The sequence below is a fragment of the Macrobrachium nipponense genome, chromosome 33 (genome assembly GCF_015104395.2).
Source record: "Macrobrachium nipponense isolate FS-2020 chromosome 33, ASM1510439v2, whole genome shotgun sequence".
NCBI lineage: Eukaryota > Metazoa > Arthropoda > Malacostraca > Decapoda > Palaemonidae > Macrobrachium > Macrobrachium nipponense.
The window spans coordinates 28237813-28253106 of record NC_087219.1 but is presented as its reverse complement, the minus strand read 5'-3'; the positions used below and the strand labels follow the sequence as shown (position 1 = coordinate 28253106).

At 43.0% G+C, this 15294-nt stretch overlaps 2 protein-coding genes across 6 annotated transcripts in view; both read left to right on the top strand.

Moving 5' to 3' along the window:
- Positions 1-15294, top strand: part of LOC135203053 (two pore calcium channel protein 1-like) — a 734396-nt gene that overhangs the window by 187305 nt on the left and 531797 nt on the right. The gene's annotated exons all lie outside the window — the stretch shown is intronic.
- The window catches only part of LOC135203050 (uncharacterized), a 153838-nt gene that overhangs the window by 4039 nt on the left and 134505 nt on the right, over positions 1-15294 (top strand). Inside the window, exon 2 of the mRNA XM_064232636.1 lies at positions 9814-10018. Within this exon, the coding sequence (XP_064088706.1) occupies positions 9814-10018 (205 nt within the window). The remainder of the gene's footprint in view (positions 1-9813; positions 10019-15294) is intronic.

The following is a 15294-nucleotide window of genomic DNA, read 5'->3' as shown; positions in this document are numbered from 1 at the left end:
CCCAAGATCCACCCCGAGGTCGTTTTCAGAGGTTATTGCGCTGATTTGTCAGCACAACGACCTCGGGGAAGGATTGCCGCTCCCACCTTCTGAGCCTACGTCCAGGCTCGAGTCGTTCTGGGTTCCTAAGAAGGAACCCAAGACGACGGTGGGTCTGCCGCGATCTGCTCTGGCTGACTCAGTGCTGGGCCAGGTGGACGCTCTCGTCTCCGGACAGGAGGGTTCGCTACGGTCTGGCAGGTCTTCCAAGCTATCGGAGGACCCTATGCCTTCCAAATAGGTTAACCTGGAGCTAGCTAGGCTAACTCTGGGGGTGTCTCTGTAGCAGCTCCTGTCGGAGAACCTATGGTTCTCGCAGCAAGAGGCACTCGCCGTGGATTTAGCCGCCATGGCGGCATTCCAAGCAGTCTCCTGGTTAAACCTGTTGTCCCTCACAGTGTCTAAGGTCGCGGCCACCTCGGGAAACATCACTCCTGAAGGTGACCCGGCTTTCGGGAGACTGTGCCAGTCTGGAGGTAGAGCCATCTCCTACCTAGCCCACCAGACTGCAAACATGTGGGCCAACCTGGTTCTTCAGGGTAGGGATACAGTCCTCACCCGAGTGACCAGGGCGGCTGGGCGTGAGGCAGCTCTGGGTCTTCGCAACGGACTGGTGCGAAGTTCCTCCTCTCTCTTCCCAGGAGAGATGGTGGACGCTGCGGTGGAACAACAGCGCACTGACGACAGTGACTGCTTAGTCCACCAGGCAGTCTCGAAGGCGTCTAAGCAGCCTCGCGTTACTGTGGCCAAGCCCAAGAGTTTGGTTAGTGCTTCCTCTGCGGCCAAGACGATCCCATCGTCGAAGCCCAGAGGAAAGACTCTGCCTTCGACTTCTTCAAGGAGCGACCGTCACCAGTCCTCCTCCCAGCCCTCCTTCTCACGAGGGGGAGCTGGGAAGAAGTCGGAGAGAGGTGGGAAACACTAGGGACGGCGTTCCCCCTCATCTGCTGCCGGAAGTGGGGGGGTTGCCTGGCGAGCCATTGGGCAATATGGAGCGGAGACCTGGATAGTAGACGTCCTTCGGGAGGGGTATCTACTACCCTTCGAGTCTCGGCCACCCCTCACCTCCAACCTGGTCCACCTTCAGACTTACGTTTCTGGATCATCCAAGGACGTAGCACTTCAGCAGGAAGTCCAAGCCATGCTGAGCAAAGGAGCTGTGGAGATCGTCAGGGATCGGTCACCGGGCTTCTACAGCTGTCTTTTCCTGGTTAGAGTGGAAGCCAACAAGAGACAAACCCATGACTTCATATTGCCTCTTTCAATAGGAACAAGTTCTTGCTTGCCTCCCTCTTATTACTTGGGCCCAGAGGTCTGACCATTGATCCTGCGGTACATACCCCGATCATTGGGCAGAGGCTAGGATCCCTCCCTCTGCTCTTACGACCAGGGAGGAAACAAGGTTGGACGAACACCAGTCTGTTCATTGACTGAGATTCCACCCGCCAAGAAGTGAGTCTTCCTATTGTTAAAGGACCGATGGTTTGTATTACGTATCGGAACAAATAACAATTTGTCAAAAATTGTATTTTTCCTAACTATACAAACCTGAGGTCCTTTACACATAGTCCCACCTCATGCCACTCCTCACTCTGTTTTTCCTGGGCCTAAAGCAAAGTGATTCTTCACCTCCCAGTCGCGCGGTGCGCTGACTGTCGGACAAGCAGTTAACTACGGAACTCCCTTGTTCAAAGCTTACGGCCGGTTCCAGCTGTTGCAAGTTACATTCCTATTGTTAACGGACCTCAGGTTTGTATAGTTAGGAAAAATACAATTTTCGACAAATTGTTATTTTTGTGATAACCTTGCTAGCCGCCTTTCTGCTTAGTGTTAAAGGTCGGCAGCAAGGGTGTGTGTCATGGTAATTGCTGTATAGTGAAGAAACATATATTAAGGGAAAGGAAAATGTATCTTCTTCGAGTAGGTCTGCAGCAAGGAGGCATCCCGCATGTGTTTGAGGCGTCTGTTCTCATGATTGTTCGAGAATACTCTGGTGTTTGTGAAACTCCAGCACGCAGCCGTCGTTAGAAACGCTGCGTATTATGATGTAACATTTCGTCGAGAACCTTCTGAAATGTTCCTGTCAAGGGGCAGTGACGTTCGCTGGTTAAGCTCTGTCCTTTTCAGCCCTGCCCCGAGATCGACGTATATATATATGACCCTGAGGAAGTAGAATGTCAGATCATCAGAGATAAGAGAAGGAAGAGACAAAGGTTAAGAGAGGAAGAGGACGCATGAGAGAGAGTAGGAAAAGAAATAAGTGAAGTCCGTAGACGGAGAGAGAGAGAGAGATCCCGACGTTGAGTAACCCTTTCAGAGAAGAAAAGTCCTACAAGTGGGTTTTGAGGAGTAACCCGCCCTTCAAGCTTCAAGACTAAGGCATTCTTTTTTGCAGTACGAAGATAAGAAGCCGTCTGGAGTTTCTACTGTCCCCTTTTGTGAAGCCCTCGCTTCGAGCTCTGATCGCAACAGCTGCAAGACTGGCCCGCAAGTATTTCATTACCGCACTGTTTCCCCCTTTTACATATTGTCAGATTTAATTTTGTTATGTAAATAGGAGAAACCATTCTGCATTTATCTTTGTTAATAAGTGTGTAAATAAACTTTTGCTCTGTTTGAGTTTCTTTCTATATTCGTATCCTGAATTTCAATTGTTGGTGTTGAATCCTTTTTGTTTATTATATAATAAAGAACCTGAGCGATGTTGGTCCGTAACGGTGTGCCAACACCTTTATTACATATTTTTGCCCTTTAATGTTAGGACGACAAGTATTCAGTCAAAATTTATGCTTATGCTTGAAATTACCGAGCAGAACTTCGGAAATTTGTCCTTTGTTTCTTCTGGTATTTCGTTGTCTTCGTCCTTTCGCTAGCTGTCAGACGAAGATAGAAGAGGGGGCATGTGGTGTTGGTGTTTGAGGGATCTCCTCTCATTTCGGAGGGCGGTGCCCTTGGATGCGAGAGGAGTATCCTTATTTTTTTAAATCATATTTTCTTTCTTTAACAGGCTAATAGTGGTGATAGTTGATTGCAGCATTAGATGGTTGGATATCTCTGTGTTAACTATCCTGACCTTGGAATTGTACCTGTGACTCGTAGCATGCTGTTATATTGGTCCTCAGACGATAACGCTTTCCTAGACTCGCGTCGCAGCCATCACCTCAGGTTGATGGCTGCCCGTGACTCGCTTCTCCTGATAGTTCTCCTAGCAAGGTGAGCAAGAGCATCCAGTCTTCCCCACCTATTCCCTCTACCTCTTATAGCTACACCGGGAGGGGCGAGGTTAATAGAAGGGATCCTGCAGAGTGCTCTCCGTAGGATTCAGCGTCGGGGGACTACGTTCCTGGACGGAGCCTCAAGTATATATTCTGTTGAATTGTACTTGCGTTCCAGTTTTAAATGCTTGCATTAAGTACTGGTTTTTATGCCTGTTCCTCCTCGATTTCTATGGGAGCTGGGAGGCCCCCACCCTGATGATCATTTGATGAAATTCGGGGGTCTCGCGAGCGCTTAAATTCTTTGGAATTTCTGGCACTCTCTGAGTGTTTTGGTCTTCTACAATCTGCAATCACTAGGGCAAGATGAGAATTCCTGGTAATTGTTACCACAATACCCGGGAATCTTGCTGAATGCTCAAATACCTTAAAATTTCAGGTGTTATCAGTGTTATGGTTTTCTATAATTTCCAAACTCGGGTGAGACAAACATCCCCGGTAACTGTTATTATGAAAATCGGGAGTCTCTCTAAGCCACTAAATTCCTTGGAACTTCTGGCGTTCGCAGAGTGATTTGGTCAAGTACCATCCTCGTGTATTGGACCTCATTCTTCTTCTCAAAGGTTCCGCCTTGAAGGAGAACAGTTAATTGGGAAGAGGTGATAGTTCTTTGTTGACGATTACCACTCATTATTATGTAGTGGTGATCTGCTCAGCTCACTCGACTTGACCAGACAGCTCTGCCGAGCCGAGCGCTCGGCTCTAATGAATGAACTTTCTGCTCTTGATCGGTGTGGTTCCTTGCCATGACAGCACCCTTCCTTCCTGTGTTGCAGCAAATTTTCACGGGGTCATCATCTTTCATCATCTGATGCCTCCTAACCTCCCTTTTTAAAGGGTTCCATGTCCTAAGAAGAGGAAAGTATTCTCTGCCCCTTAAGAAGTCTAGCCTCGAGACTTTAAGGGTTTGCATCCTTTCCCTGGGGAGGAAGTAATTGGCTGTCTTTTCAGCTCACATGCTCCTTCTGGAGTGGGAATCTGGATGCTATCTAGAAAATATAGTGTCTCAGGAGCCCTAGGAATTTGAACCCAGGTTCATTCTCATGTCTCTGGTTCCAAGGGTGCTGCTCATGGAACCAGGGCTGCATCGGGTACACTCGTGTACAGGTGTGTCCGAGTGTACAACCCCCAAGAGGGGTCGTACATCCACTGTCAGTGATTGGTAGTCTTCTCTCCATCATGATAGTGGTGCAGGGCAAGAGAAGGACCCACCTGTGAAAGCCAGGAATGGCTATTCTTCAGGTATCAAGATCAATGTTGCTGTTCCTCATGACAAGGCCCTCCTCGAAGGGAGACCACCTTGACCTGGTGATGGGCCTCTTGAATCCCTGGAATTTGTTCCCGGGTTTGAGCCGAAGAGTCTCATATTTTTGTAAATATATTTGGAGTCGTTTTGTGGAATTTTTCACTTTTGTGAAATTTATTGGACCTGACAAACGGGAAAAATATAGCTGGGATTGGGTTTATATCAAAAGCTAAATAGTGAAATTATGGTAGGACCATCAACTACCCGATAATGTTTGGACCTGAGAGATATCAGATTGATATCTTGAGGGTGGAACTATTCTTCAGGGCTGGACCACGGATTCCAAGGGGGTCTGGTTCTGGGGATAGGACTCTGCATTCTTTCTGGTTTGCCCATAACATGGTTAGGGTGGGGATGATTGTATTTTTGTAATACTCCCAGTCGTATCAAGCAGGCTTGGCTTACACTTGGGCCACTCTAATCATGTTGTGCCATCCCCCTGTGGGGTAGGGTAGTCATCACAAGTTGCAGGGAAGCCATTGCTGGAGCACAGTGGATATTTTGAAGGTATTACACGTACAGCACATTCCCTTAGAATGTGATTATGAATCTCTCTCTCTCTCTCTCTCTCTCTCTCTCTCTCTCTCTCTCTCTCTCTCTCTCTCTCTCTCTCTCTCTCTCTCTCATTTGCTGTCTGGGGTAAAATTATAGAAGTAGGAATCAATTTTGATGAAAATTTAGAAAAATGGGAAGCATGGGTAACTTTTGAGAAACATGAAGCTGCACACAAGGCCAGCAGTAATATTAATACAGGCAGTCCCCGGGTTACGATGGGGGTTCCATTCTTGAGACGCGTCGTAAGCCGGAACATCATCAAAAATCCTAAGAAAACCTTACTTTAATGTTTTGGGTGCATTGAAAACTATGTAAACCGCATTCTTGTTGCATTTTTCATAAAAAAAACTTCAAATATTGATTATTTTGCATTTTTGGTGTCATATTTCATCTGCCAGATCAGTGTTGTAGGCGTCGTAACCCTGGAAATAATTTCTGATGAATATAATTGAAAAGCGCCTTAACCTCGAAACGTCGTAAGCTGAACCCGTCATAACCCGGGGGACTGCCTGTAATATAAAAAGCTGCAATTCACCTGTCAAGGAGCACTGTGTGACAAGACCCCTAAAAACATGGACGTTTATAGACCATCTCAATGGGTACAAGTAACACAACCAAATTTGGAGGATAATGATACTGTGGAGAGAACTCTCAAACCTCCCATGTGGTTGGTAGTGTCTGGTAGGGAGGAAAATTAGAACTATTACAAATTTAGCAAATATATCCAAAAGAAGGTTGGGGATATTGATATGGGTAACATATAAAGATATGGTAAAGGCAGTGTCCTTATTCACGCCAAGTCAAAAACCCAATCATATATGCTCACACTAAAGACATTTGAGGAAGACGACATGATAATAGAAATTAGACCACATACGAATTTCAGTTATGGAAAGGGAGTAGTATTTGATAGAGGCTTTGGTGAATTGACAGAAAATATGAGAAATTAGTCCAACTTCTGTATGGAAGGTAAGAAAAGTTCCAAAAGCAAATATGGTCATTTTAACTTTTGAGGACTCTGATGTACCATCTTATGTCAATTTTGGGAATGAAAGGGTCAAAGTCAAACCATTTTTATCAAAACCTTTTGCAATGCTATAACTGTTTTCAGTTTGGTCATCCATCCAGATTCTGTAAAAATAATAAAATTAGGAGTAATTGCTCAGCCCCAGAACATGGTCCTTTTTCGAAACAACCAAAGTAGTATATTAATTGTGAACTGGCCCATACCCCGTCCAATAAAAAGTGCAGCCAATATTAATATGAAGAGGCAGCTGTATGTAAAGCTAATGCTGAACATAAGCATTAGCTATTCTAAAAAATTGATTGGTCAGACAAAGACCTATGCTATGGCTCTGAATTCTGTAGCCCCTATAAATGCTCAAGCTAAGAATGTAGCCTCTATACCTGGTTCAAAATTAAGAACTCCGGAAACAAAGGGCCAGTCATCTGATCTAGGTGCTCAGCTTGCTAGGGTTGAAGCACCTCCCTTTAAGGAAGATGTCCACACATTTACAGTAGAATCATCTCGAGTTGATAAGACCTATGCATTGTCTCTCCCATCTCTAAGAAATCCTTGAAGAAATGGAACAAGAACAAACCAAAGTTCCAAAAAGAGTAAGAACTTTTTCGTCCTCTCCTCCGCCTGCTCAAATATGAACATATCAAAACACCATAAAAAGAGTAACAAAAGTGAGGTCAACAATGAGGATACTTCAGCCTCAGAAACAGCCAAGGAATCAAGTTCCTTGGATACTAAGACTATTGTAGTAGAGGTTCACTGCTCCTTATCAGAAAGCCAATAAAAAACATAACAGATCTAATCATAAGCCTCATATATCAAGACAATCTAGAGAAATTCCTACAAAGTCCCACACAGAAAATAAACTAAAGCAATAGTGTAGATTGCAGTTGAATTGCCCTTGGGAGAATCCAAGCAATAAAAGTTCAATCTGGACATTTTACAGTGTAACTGTAAGGGACTAAGGAGTCACTCAGAAATTCTAAAAGTATTACTGCATGAGCATAATCCAGGGGTTGTATGTCTCCAAGAAACTAAGTTAGGTGATGCAATATACAGTCCAGGTCTAAACTATGAGGTCTACAAGAGAGCCCCATAGATGGAGGTGTTGCAATAGTTATTTATAAATCATTGCTACATTGTATTGTTCCCCTTAAAACACAGCTTCAAATAATTGCTATCCAGGCTACTTTTGACTGAAGGCTACTTTTGACTGAAATCACAGTCTGCTCTGTTTACCTTCCCCCAAGATGTAGGTTCACTCATGGGGACATTTAATTTTTAATTGATCAACTTCCTCCTTTTTTACTACTGGGTCATTTTAATTCTCACAATCCACTTTGGGGTGGTAAATTTTTAGACACAGAGGGTATGATCATTGATGACATTGTTAATAACAATGATCTTACACTTTTTAATGATGGTACCATGACATATCATAACGTCCACACAGGTGATTCATCTGCTATAGACTTGAGTATTTGCTCTTCTTCACTCTCTTTGGATTTTAACTGGTCTGTAGAATAATTTTTACATGACACTGATCACTTTCCCATTCATCTGAAGTTTGTGAGAAATGTGCCCTCTAATTTTCTTATTAGATGGAAGGAAAAGGAAGCATATTGGGTCAAATTTCAAGAAGGTATTAACCTATCCCAGGAATTTGAGTCCTTAAATGTCATTGAAAGGCTTATGAGTACCTTGCCTCTGAAATATTGGAAGTGCTGAAAACTCAATACTTATCTAAGACCAAAGGGAAACCACACAGACCTGCTGTTTCTTGGTGGGATAAAAGCTGTAGTAACTTGAGGAAAATTACCAGGAAATGTTACAGGCGTTATAAATCCAGTCAGTCTGCAGCAGCAAAATCTATTTACCAACAAGTTATGGCAAAACAGAGAAAATATTTTTAAAAAGTAAAGGGAGAATCCTGGCTTTTTTATATACTAAATGGCATAAATTCCAAGACCCCAACCAGATTGATCTGGAAAAATGTTAGAAAATTAAGTGGCAAATATGTTCCAACACCAACACCTTGTCACCAAGCCTAAACTGGGTGAGCATTTCTCTGAAGTATCGAGTTCCAGGAACTACTCAACTTGTTTCCAGAATATTAGGAATTCAGCCATTTCCCTTAGTTTTAATTCTTGAAATGGTCAATTTTATAATTCAACGCTAACTTTGAGGGAATTAAGGGATGCTCTGTCATCATCTGAATCAGCATCCCCCGGGAATGATAATATTCTTTATAGCATGCTGAAAAATCTTCCAGATTTGGCTAAATCTTATCTCTTTAAAATCTTTAACAAAATATGGGAAACTGGTATTCTTCCCCCTTCTTGGAAGATTGCAATTGTTGTCCCATTAAGAAACCATTGAAAGATCCGCACCATCCTACAAGCTATCGGCCAGTATCTCATACAAGTTGTGTGCACAAATTGTTTGAGAAAATGGTGAATTTTAGACTAATGTGGCATCTAGAAAAAAATGGTTTATCATCATCTGTCCAATTTGGATTTAGAAATTCTTCCACTCTGGGCCCACTACTAAGGTTATCAACCCAAATTCAGCAAGGTTTCTCAAAACGCTGTCAGACTATAGGAGTCGTCTTCAATCTTGAAAAAGCCTATGACACTACTTGGCATTTTGGTATTATTAAGCGGCTTCATGACAGTGGAATACAATGTAATATGTTAAAATTCATTAGCTCATTTGTAAGTGAAATATATATTAAAGCTAGAATGGGAAATAACTTGTCTAATGCCTTTGAGCTTGAGGAAGGCATCCCACAAGGCAGTGTGTTGAGTGTCACCTTATTTGCTGTGGCTATAAAAAGCATTGTTGAATGTGTCTCACCTCCAGTAAAGGTATCTTTGTTTTTGGATGACCTTGCTATTTATGTCATTAGTTATGATGCTATTGCAGCTTGTAATTTCATGCAAAAGTTAGTTAATGCAATCAGCAATTGGGCTGATGACAATGGGTGTTTAGATTCTCCCCTTCTAAAACTGTGGCAGGTCATTTTACTTGATGTACTTGAAAGGAAACCATCCCAAATATTAAGCTGAAAGGCACACTAATACCATATGAGGAGGAGCTGAAGTTTTTAGGGATGATTTTTGTATAAGATGCTAATATGGGCTAGTCATATTGACTCCTTGAAAATTAACTTAAAAAAAGTCCCTTAACATTTTAAAAGTAGTCTCAGGTTTTAACTGGGGTGCTGATAAGAGGTCACTTTTACGGTTATATGACTCATTATGTAAATCAAAGCAAGAGTTTGGTCGGCAAGTGTACTCTTCAGCAAGTGCAAGTAAACTCATGGAGTTGGATGAAATTCATCATGTTGGTCTAAGAATATCGTCTGGTGCATTTAAGACATCTCCAGTTGAAAGCTTATAGTACATATATTGACACTGAAGAGCTCCCTCTAGACTTACATCGAGAGGAACTGGGACTGCGGTATATGTTCAGCTGCCACTAAGTTATCCTCCTATTGTTAAAGAACCTCAGGTTTGTATAGTTAGGAAAAATACAATTTTTGACAAATTGTGATTTTACTTTAAAAAATTGTGATTTTGCTTTAAATTTTTTCATTAAAAATATATTTTTTCCAGGTAAATGGATTTTAAGTTACCAGTATGTTGAAGACAGCTACCAAAAAGGCTATTGGCTTAAGGAAAAGGAGTATGAACTTTCCGTGTTTGATGAAGTTGCCAGGTATTGCAGACATCATAAAGTTAGGACTGGTTTTGGAATGTACCATGGTTGGTGTTTCTACGTTCACCTGACAACTAAGAATTTAACCAGGTCTATACGAAGGTAATAAAAGTCAACTGTTGTATAAATTTTATCGTATTTATTTTGTTCTGTATGTGACATGAATACTAATTTAGTGGTTATGGCAATATTGCAGTTTTCCGGCTGGCTTAAACTTGTCTGTGATTGCCTAGTTAAAGCATACTTTTATTGCAGTGTCTTACTGAATAATTATACAGCTGTAGGTCCCTACACAGCAGACAAAAGATTCAACCTTTTGCGGTGGCGCCACCATCGCTGATGTAGTTAACGTCATATCCCGCCACTAGAGGGACGAACAGGTACAACAAACCAGCTGTAGTAAATTCATTCTCTGCCGGCTCCTGGTTAACTTCAGTGGTCGGTGCAGACTTATTCTTCATTGCTGGATGGTTTTTGACACTCATAGTTTGGTGAAGTAGTACTCAACTTTGTGTTTTTGCTAGTAGTTTGATTTCGTTTTAGTTAGCTTAACTGCAATTAGTTGTGGCATTTAGCTGTCATGTCAGATTCTAGCCCTTCAGGTGTTAGGTTTTTTGCAAGGCTAGGTTAAATGTTAAGCCTATTTACAACCCTCACTCAGAGTGCATTAAATGTAGTGACAGTCAGTGGAAGGTTTTTCTTGCACATTCTGATAAAATATTAAAGGATAGGATGATGAAGGCAGCTCTTAAGAGCTGAAGGTAAAGTTAGTGTAGCCCCTGCTGCAAAAGTTTGATGTTCCTGTCAGTACGGTTATGGAGTAAGGTTTTTCTGTCAAGTTTTTTCTAGAAAAGGCTAATTCTAATAATGAATGCCGAGTGTTAGTGCAATGCTTTCTGAAGGGGTGGCTGTTTGTCCCACCAGTTCTCCTAGTTGAAGGTCCCTGTCCCACTCCCCCATCTCGGGGAGAAGACATACCGGAGGTCCAAGGGAGACTGGTGGGGTTTGCCCACAAGCAGTCATTTTCTCTGTCGAACCTGTAGTGCACCAACAGGATTTGACAGAATACCATTGGAAAGGTGTTTCGTTTGCTGCTCCATTATCGTTGGAGTCAAGTGATTCCTCTCCCGTGAGATGTCGTAAGTGGCATACGTAACTCGTCAGTTTTGCGTCCATTGAAAAGGTGCACGACTGCAGGAAGTTTCTCCCCTCCCCCTGTTAAGAAGTCCAAGGAAGGGGATCTCGGTTCATGTCCTTCTTGTAGTGTTTCTACTACTTCTCCTTGAGATCATTTTTCGATTTCGCACATTTTGGATCCTCAAGGTGGTTTTTGTGTTTTGACTCCTTCAAAATGTTCGACACTTGTTCTTTCATTGAGTGCTCCTTTGATTTCTTGTACATCGTCTGATTTGACGAGTATGGATCCTTCTGTGTAAAAAATTTTAACACTTACAACTTCTGGCATTTCGACTTCGTGTTCTGCTGTTTCGACTCGGGATAAATTGAGTCTGTCCCCTCTGAAACAGTTGGAAGAGTTGATGGCCTTTTTGAAGGGCCAGCAGTTGGCCCCTAAGCCAGCAGAACCTGCCCTTTCTCTGGTTTCGTCAGAGGATGAAGAACAGGAAGCAGACTCTATTCCCACAGCGGCATTTTCGAGTCTTTTGAGGTATGTCTTGGATATCTACCCAGATTACTTTAGCGCGGCAGCTCCCAGGTATCCCACTTTGATTTTTATGATGAGAAGGAAGCATGTGGACCCTTTGCTTCCCAAGTTAGTTTTGTATAAGGCTTTGAAGAAATCTCTTCGTATTGTGGAAGACTGGTTGGCAACTAAGAGAGTTAGGCAAGGCTACTTTTGCTTTTCCATCCTCGAAGCTCATCAACAAGAGGTACCAGTTCTATGTAACTGGAGAAGCTCCTTCCATGGGAGTTTCTGCCTCCTCCCAGGGGAACTTCTCTGGTCTTGTTGACGCTAATCGCAAAGCGGTGTTTTCGGTGGTGAAGGTATTCTTTTCTTCCCCCGAAGTAAACCATTTGGTTAAGAACCTCTTTAAGGTTTTGGAGATTATTAGTTATGGGACTGGATAGTCGGAGCTCTTGGTTCAAAGATTGGGGATTGCCCCTCTATTTTGGTCAGGTTCTTACATGTACTGACAAATCTGTAAAGGATGCTTCTGATGAGATCTCCTCTCTCTTCACCTTCGACTCTTAAGAAGAGACAACTTTGGTGTTATTTCGTCACAAAAGGAGTTACTTCTTCCCAGAAGTCTGCTTTGCTTTTCTCGCCATTAGATAAGCAACACTTGTTTCTGGAAGAGACGGTTCAAGGTATTCTTTAAGCATTGGAGAAAAAGTCGACAAATGATCTGTTGGCCCAGTTGACTAAGCGAGAGAAAGCCACCTCTGTGACTCCTGTCAGTTCTTCCTCTACTCTGCAGTAGCCTTTTCGTGTAGGCAGAACCAGACCCTTTGTCAGACCTCGCCTGAACCTACGCCCCCCTTCTAAGCCCAGGGGGAACATGTCAAAACCTGCTTCTAAGCCTTCATCCAAGTAATATGACTATCCTTCATGCTCCTGTAGGTGCCAGGTTGCACCTATTTTAGGAGTGGAACCAAGTTCTTCACCTCAGTTACTCCATTCCTTTTAAAGCTCTTCCCCCTCTCTCCAATGCACGGATCATATTGTCAGCTCACTCTCCTGGCTTGTAGAAGTTTGCAGCTCTGGCAAAGAGGTAGCTCTCATTCAGAAGGTGGCAATAGAGTTAGTGATTGACAAGTTGTCTCTGGCATTTTACAACCGCCTTTTTATAGTCCCCAAGGCATCATAGGGCTGGAGACCTGTGTTGGATGTGAGCTCTCTGAATTTGTTTGTCCATCCGGAGTCGAGGAAATTTCTTCAGTTTGTTTTCATGAACAAAATATTCCAATTTCAAGCACTGTGTTTCAGTCTTTTGATGGCTCTTCAGGTGTTTACTTATGTGCTGGCACCTCTAGAGAAGTGGCTACGTATGGTTATCAATGTGGCACTTTACCTGGATGACTGGCTTCTCTGCTCCTCCTTGGAAAGCCAGTACATGAAGGATCTAGAGAGGACTCTTTGACTCGCTCATTAGGGATTATCATCAATGACAAGAAATCGCAACTGATTCTGACTCAGAATATTCAATATATAGGATTGACTCTCAATAATCAAGTTTTTCGGGCTTTTCTCTCCCCAGAAAGAGTTCGGTCATACCTTCAGGTAGTTCAGGAGTTCCTGAACTGTTGATCTTGTTCCGCTCTCCAGTGGATGAGTCTTCTGGGTACCTCATCGTCTGTAGAGAAGTTTGTAAGACTCGGAAAGTTACATATGTGACCCCTTCAATTCTTCATGAAGGTATCGCAGTGCAGGGAGTCTCAGCTAGTACATGCAGGCAACTCCACCACATTCGGAAGCAAGGGGGAACGTGTGCTTTCTATCTTTACGAGAAAACAAGGGACCTTCTTTTATGGGCAGAAAGGAAGAAAGTATATCTGATTCCTCGGTTCGTCCAGGGGAGGATGAATGTTTTGTCGGATGAATTGAGTTGAGGTCATCACGTTCTTCCATCGGAATGGACTCAAGATTCCAAGGTTTGCCTAGACCTTTAGAAGATATAGGGAAAACCGGCAATAGATCTGTTTGTCATTTCCAGCAACAATCGACTCCCTCTGTTTTGCTCTCCAGTGCCAGATCTTCTAGCGTGGTCCGTTGATGCAATGCTGCTGGACTCGTTGGGGCTGTACGCATACACCTTTCCTCCATTCGGGCTGATAAGGCAAGTTCTGAACAATGTGCTTTTTCATCAGAATGTCTCACTCTTGTAGCACCATTCTGGCCAAGAATGGAATGGCTTCCAGATCTCAGTCTACTTGTAGACTTTCCGAGACTCCTACTGTCCAAGAAGTCGCTACTCAGACAACCACATTTTGTAAGGTTCCATGCCTTGGCATAGCAATAGGCTTTTCGAAAAGAACTAAGGAAGCTATCGCGAAGTTTAGAAGAGCTTCTTCTAACAGACTGTACCAATCCAAGTGGGGGAGTGTTTAGGGGATGGTGCAAGCAGGATAAAGAAACCTCTGTAAGTGAGATAGCAGACTTTCTTCTTTTCCCAAGAGTATCGAGATGCTTGGCTTCCTTGATGATTAGGGTTTACAGGGCAATGTTAGCATCTGTATTTAAACACACAGGCATAGAACTGTCTAATAATAGTGACCTCTCGGACTTGATAAAGTCTTTTGTAACATCTAAGTACCCAAAAGGATCAGTATCTTGGAACCTTAACGTAGTACTCAAGTGGCTTTCAAGTTCTTCTTTTGAGCCAATGCGGTCTTCTTCGATGAGAAACCTAACCGAGAAGACATTATTCTTGATAGCTTTAGCTTCGGCAAAAACATGTCGGTGAACTCCACGGTATGGAGAAAAGAGTTGGCTTCTCACTAGGAGACGTAGTATGCTTGTTGATGTTAAGTTTCTAGCCAAGAATGAAAGCCATTTGAAACCTTGGCCCTGATCCTTCACACTCAAGAATTTGGCTGATATTCTTGATCTGGAGGAAGAGGAAAGGCTCTTATGCCCAGTAAGAGCTCTTAGATATTATCTCCACAGAATGTAGAAAATAAGAGGACCATCTTGACTGTGGTGTTTGGTGATGAATCCCTTTTGTCCTCTTTTGAAGAATGCGATCTGCTTCTTGAGAGAACTCCTTATTGAAGCACATACGTATGTCAATGAAGAGGCTTATCCTGTGTTGAAAGTCAAGGCACTCAAAGTCCGAGCGGTATTGACCTCTCTAGCATCTGCTATCCTGCAGAGTACCTTTTGGAGGTCAAAGTTGGTGTTTGTTTCTCATTACCTGAAAGAGATTGAGACGGTGTTTGAAGACTGTATTTCTCTTGGTCCTATTTCCATAGCTGGCATGATGTTAGGAGAAATGACATCGGGCTTGGTCCGTCTGTATTTTCACCTTGTATCAAGGTTGCTTTGTTAAGGGAAGCTGGGGGTACTTTTACCTGGAGTACTCTCCAGTCAATTGTTTGTAATACGGTGTATAGGTTTTTAATATGGTGTATGTGACATGTTGTGCGTTTGGATGTGCGAATATACTAGTATATTCTCCTCGCAACATGCATCAGTGACCAGTTGCACCGTCCGAGTAATAGGCACATACCTGTAAGTTAGTTCTTTTGGTATTGGGCTGGGACAAATAGTACCTTCTCTTAATTAACCTGAAACTCAGGACAGCCTTTTGGGCCTCCCAAGAGTTTGCGGTTTTGATTTTGAGATGAGTAGTGGTTCAGTCACCTCTCACTTAACGCGAGGTTTTGTTCCTGGAGAGCTCGTGTTAATTAAAACTCAT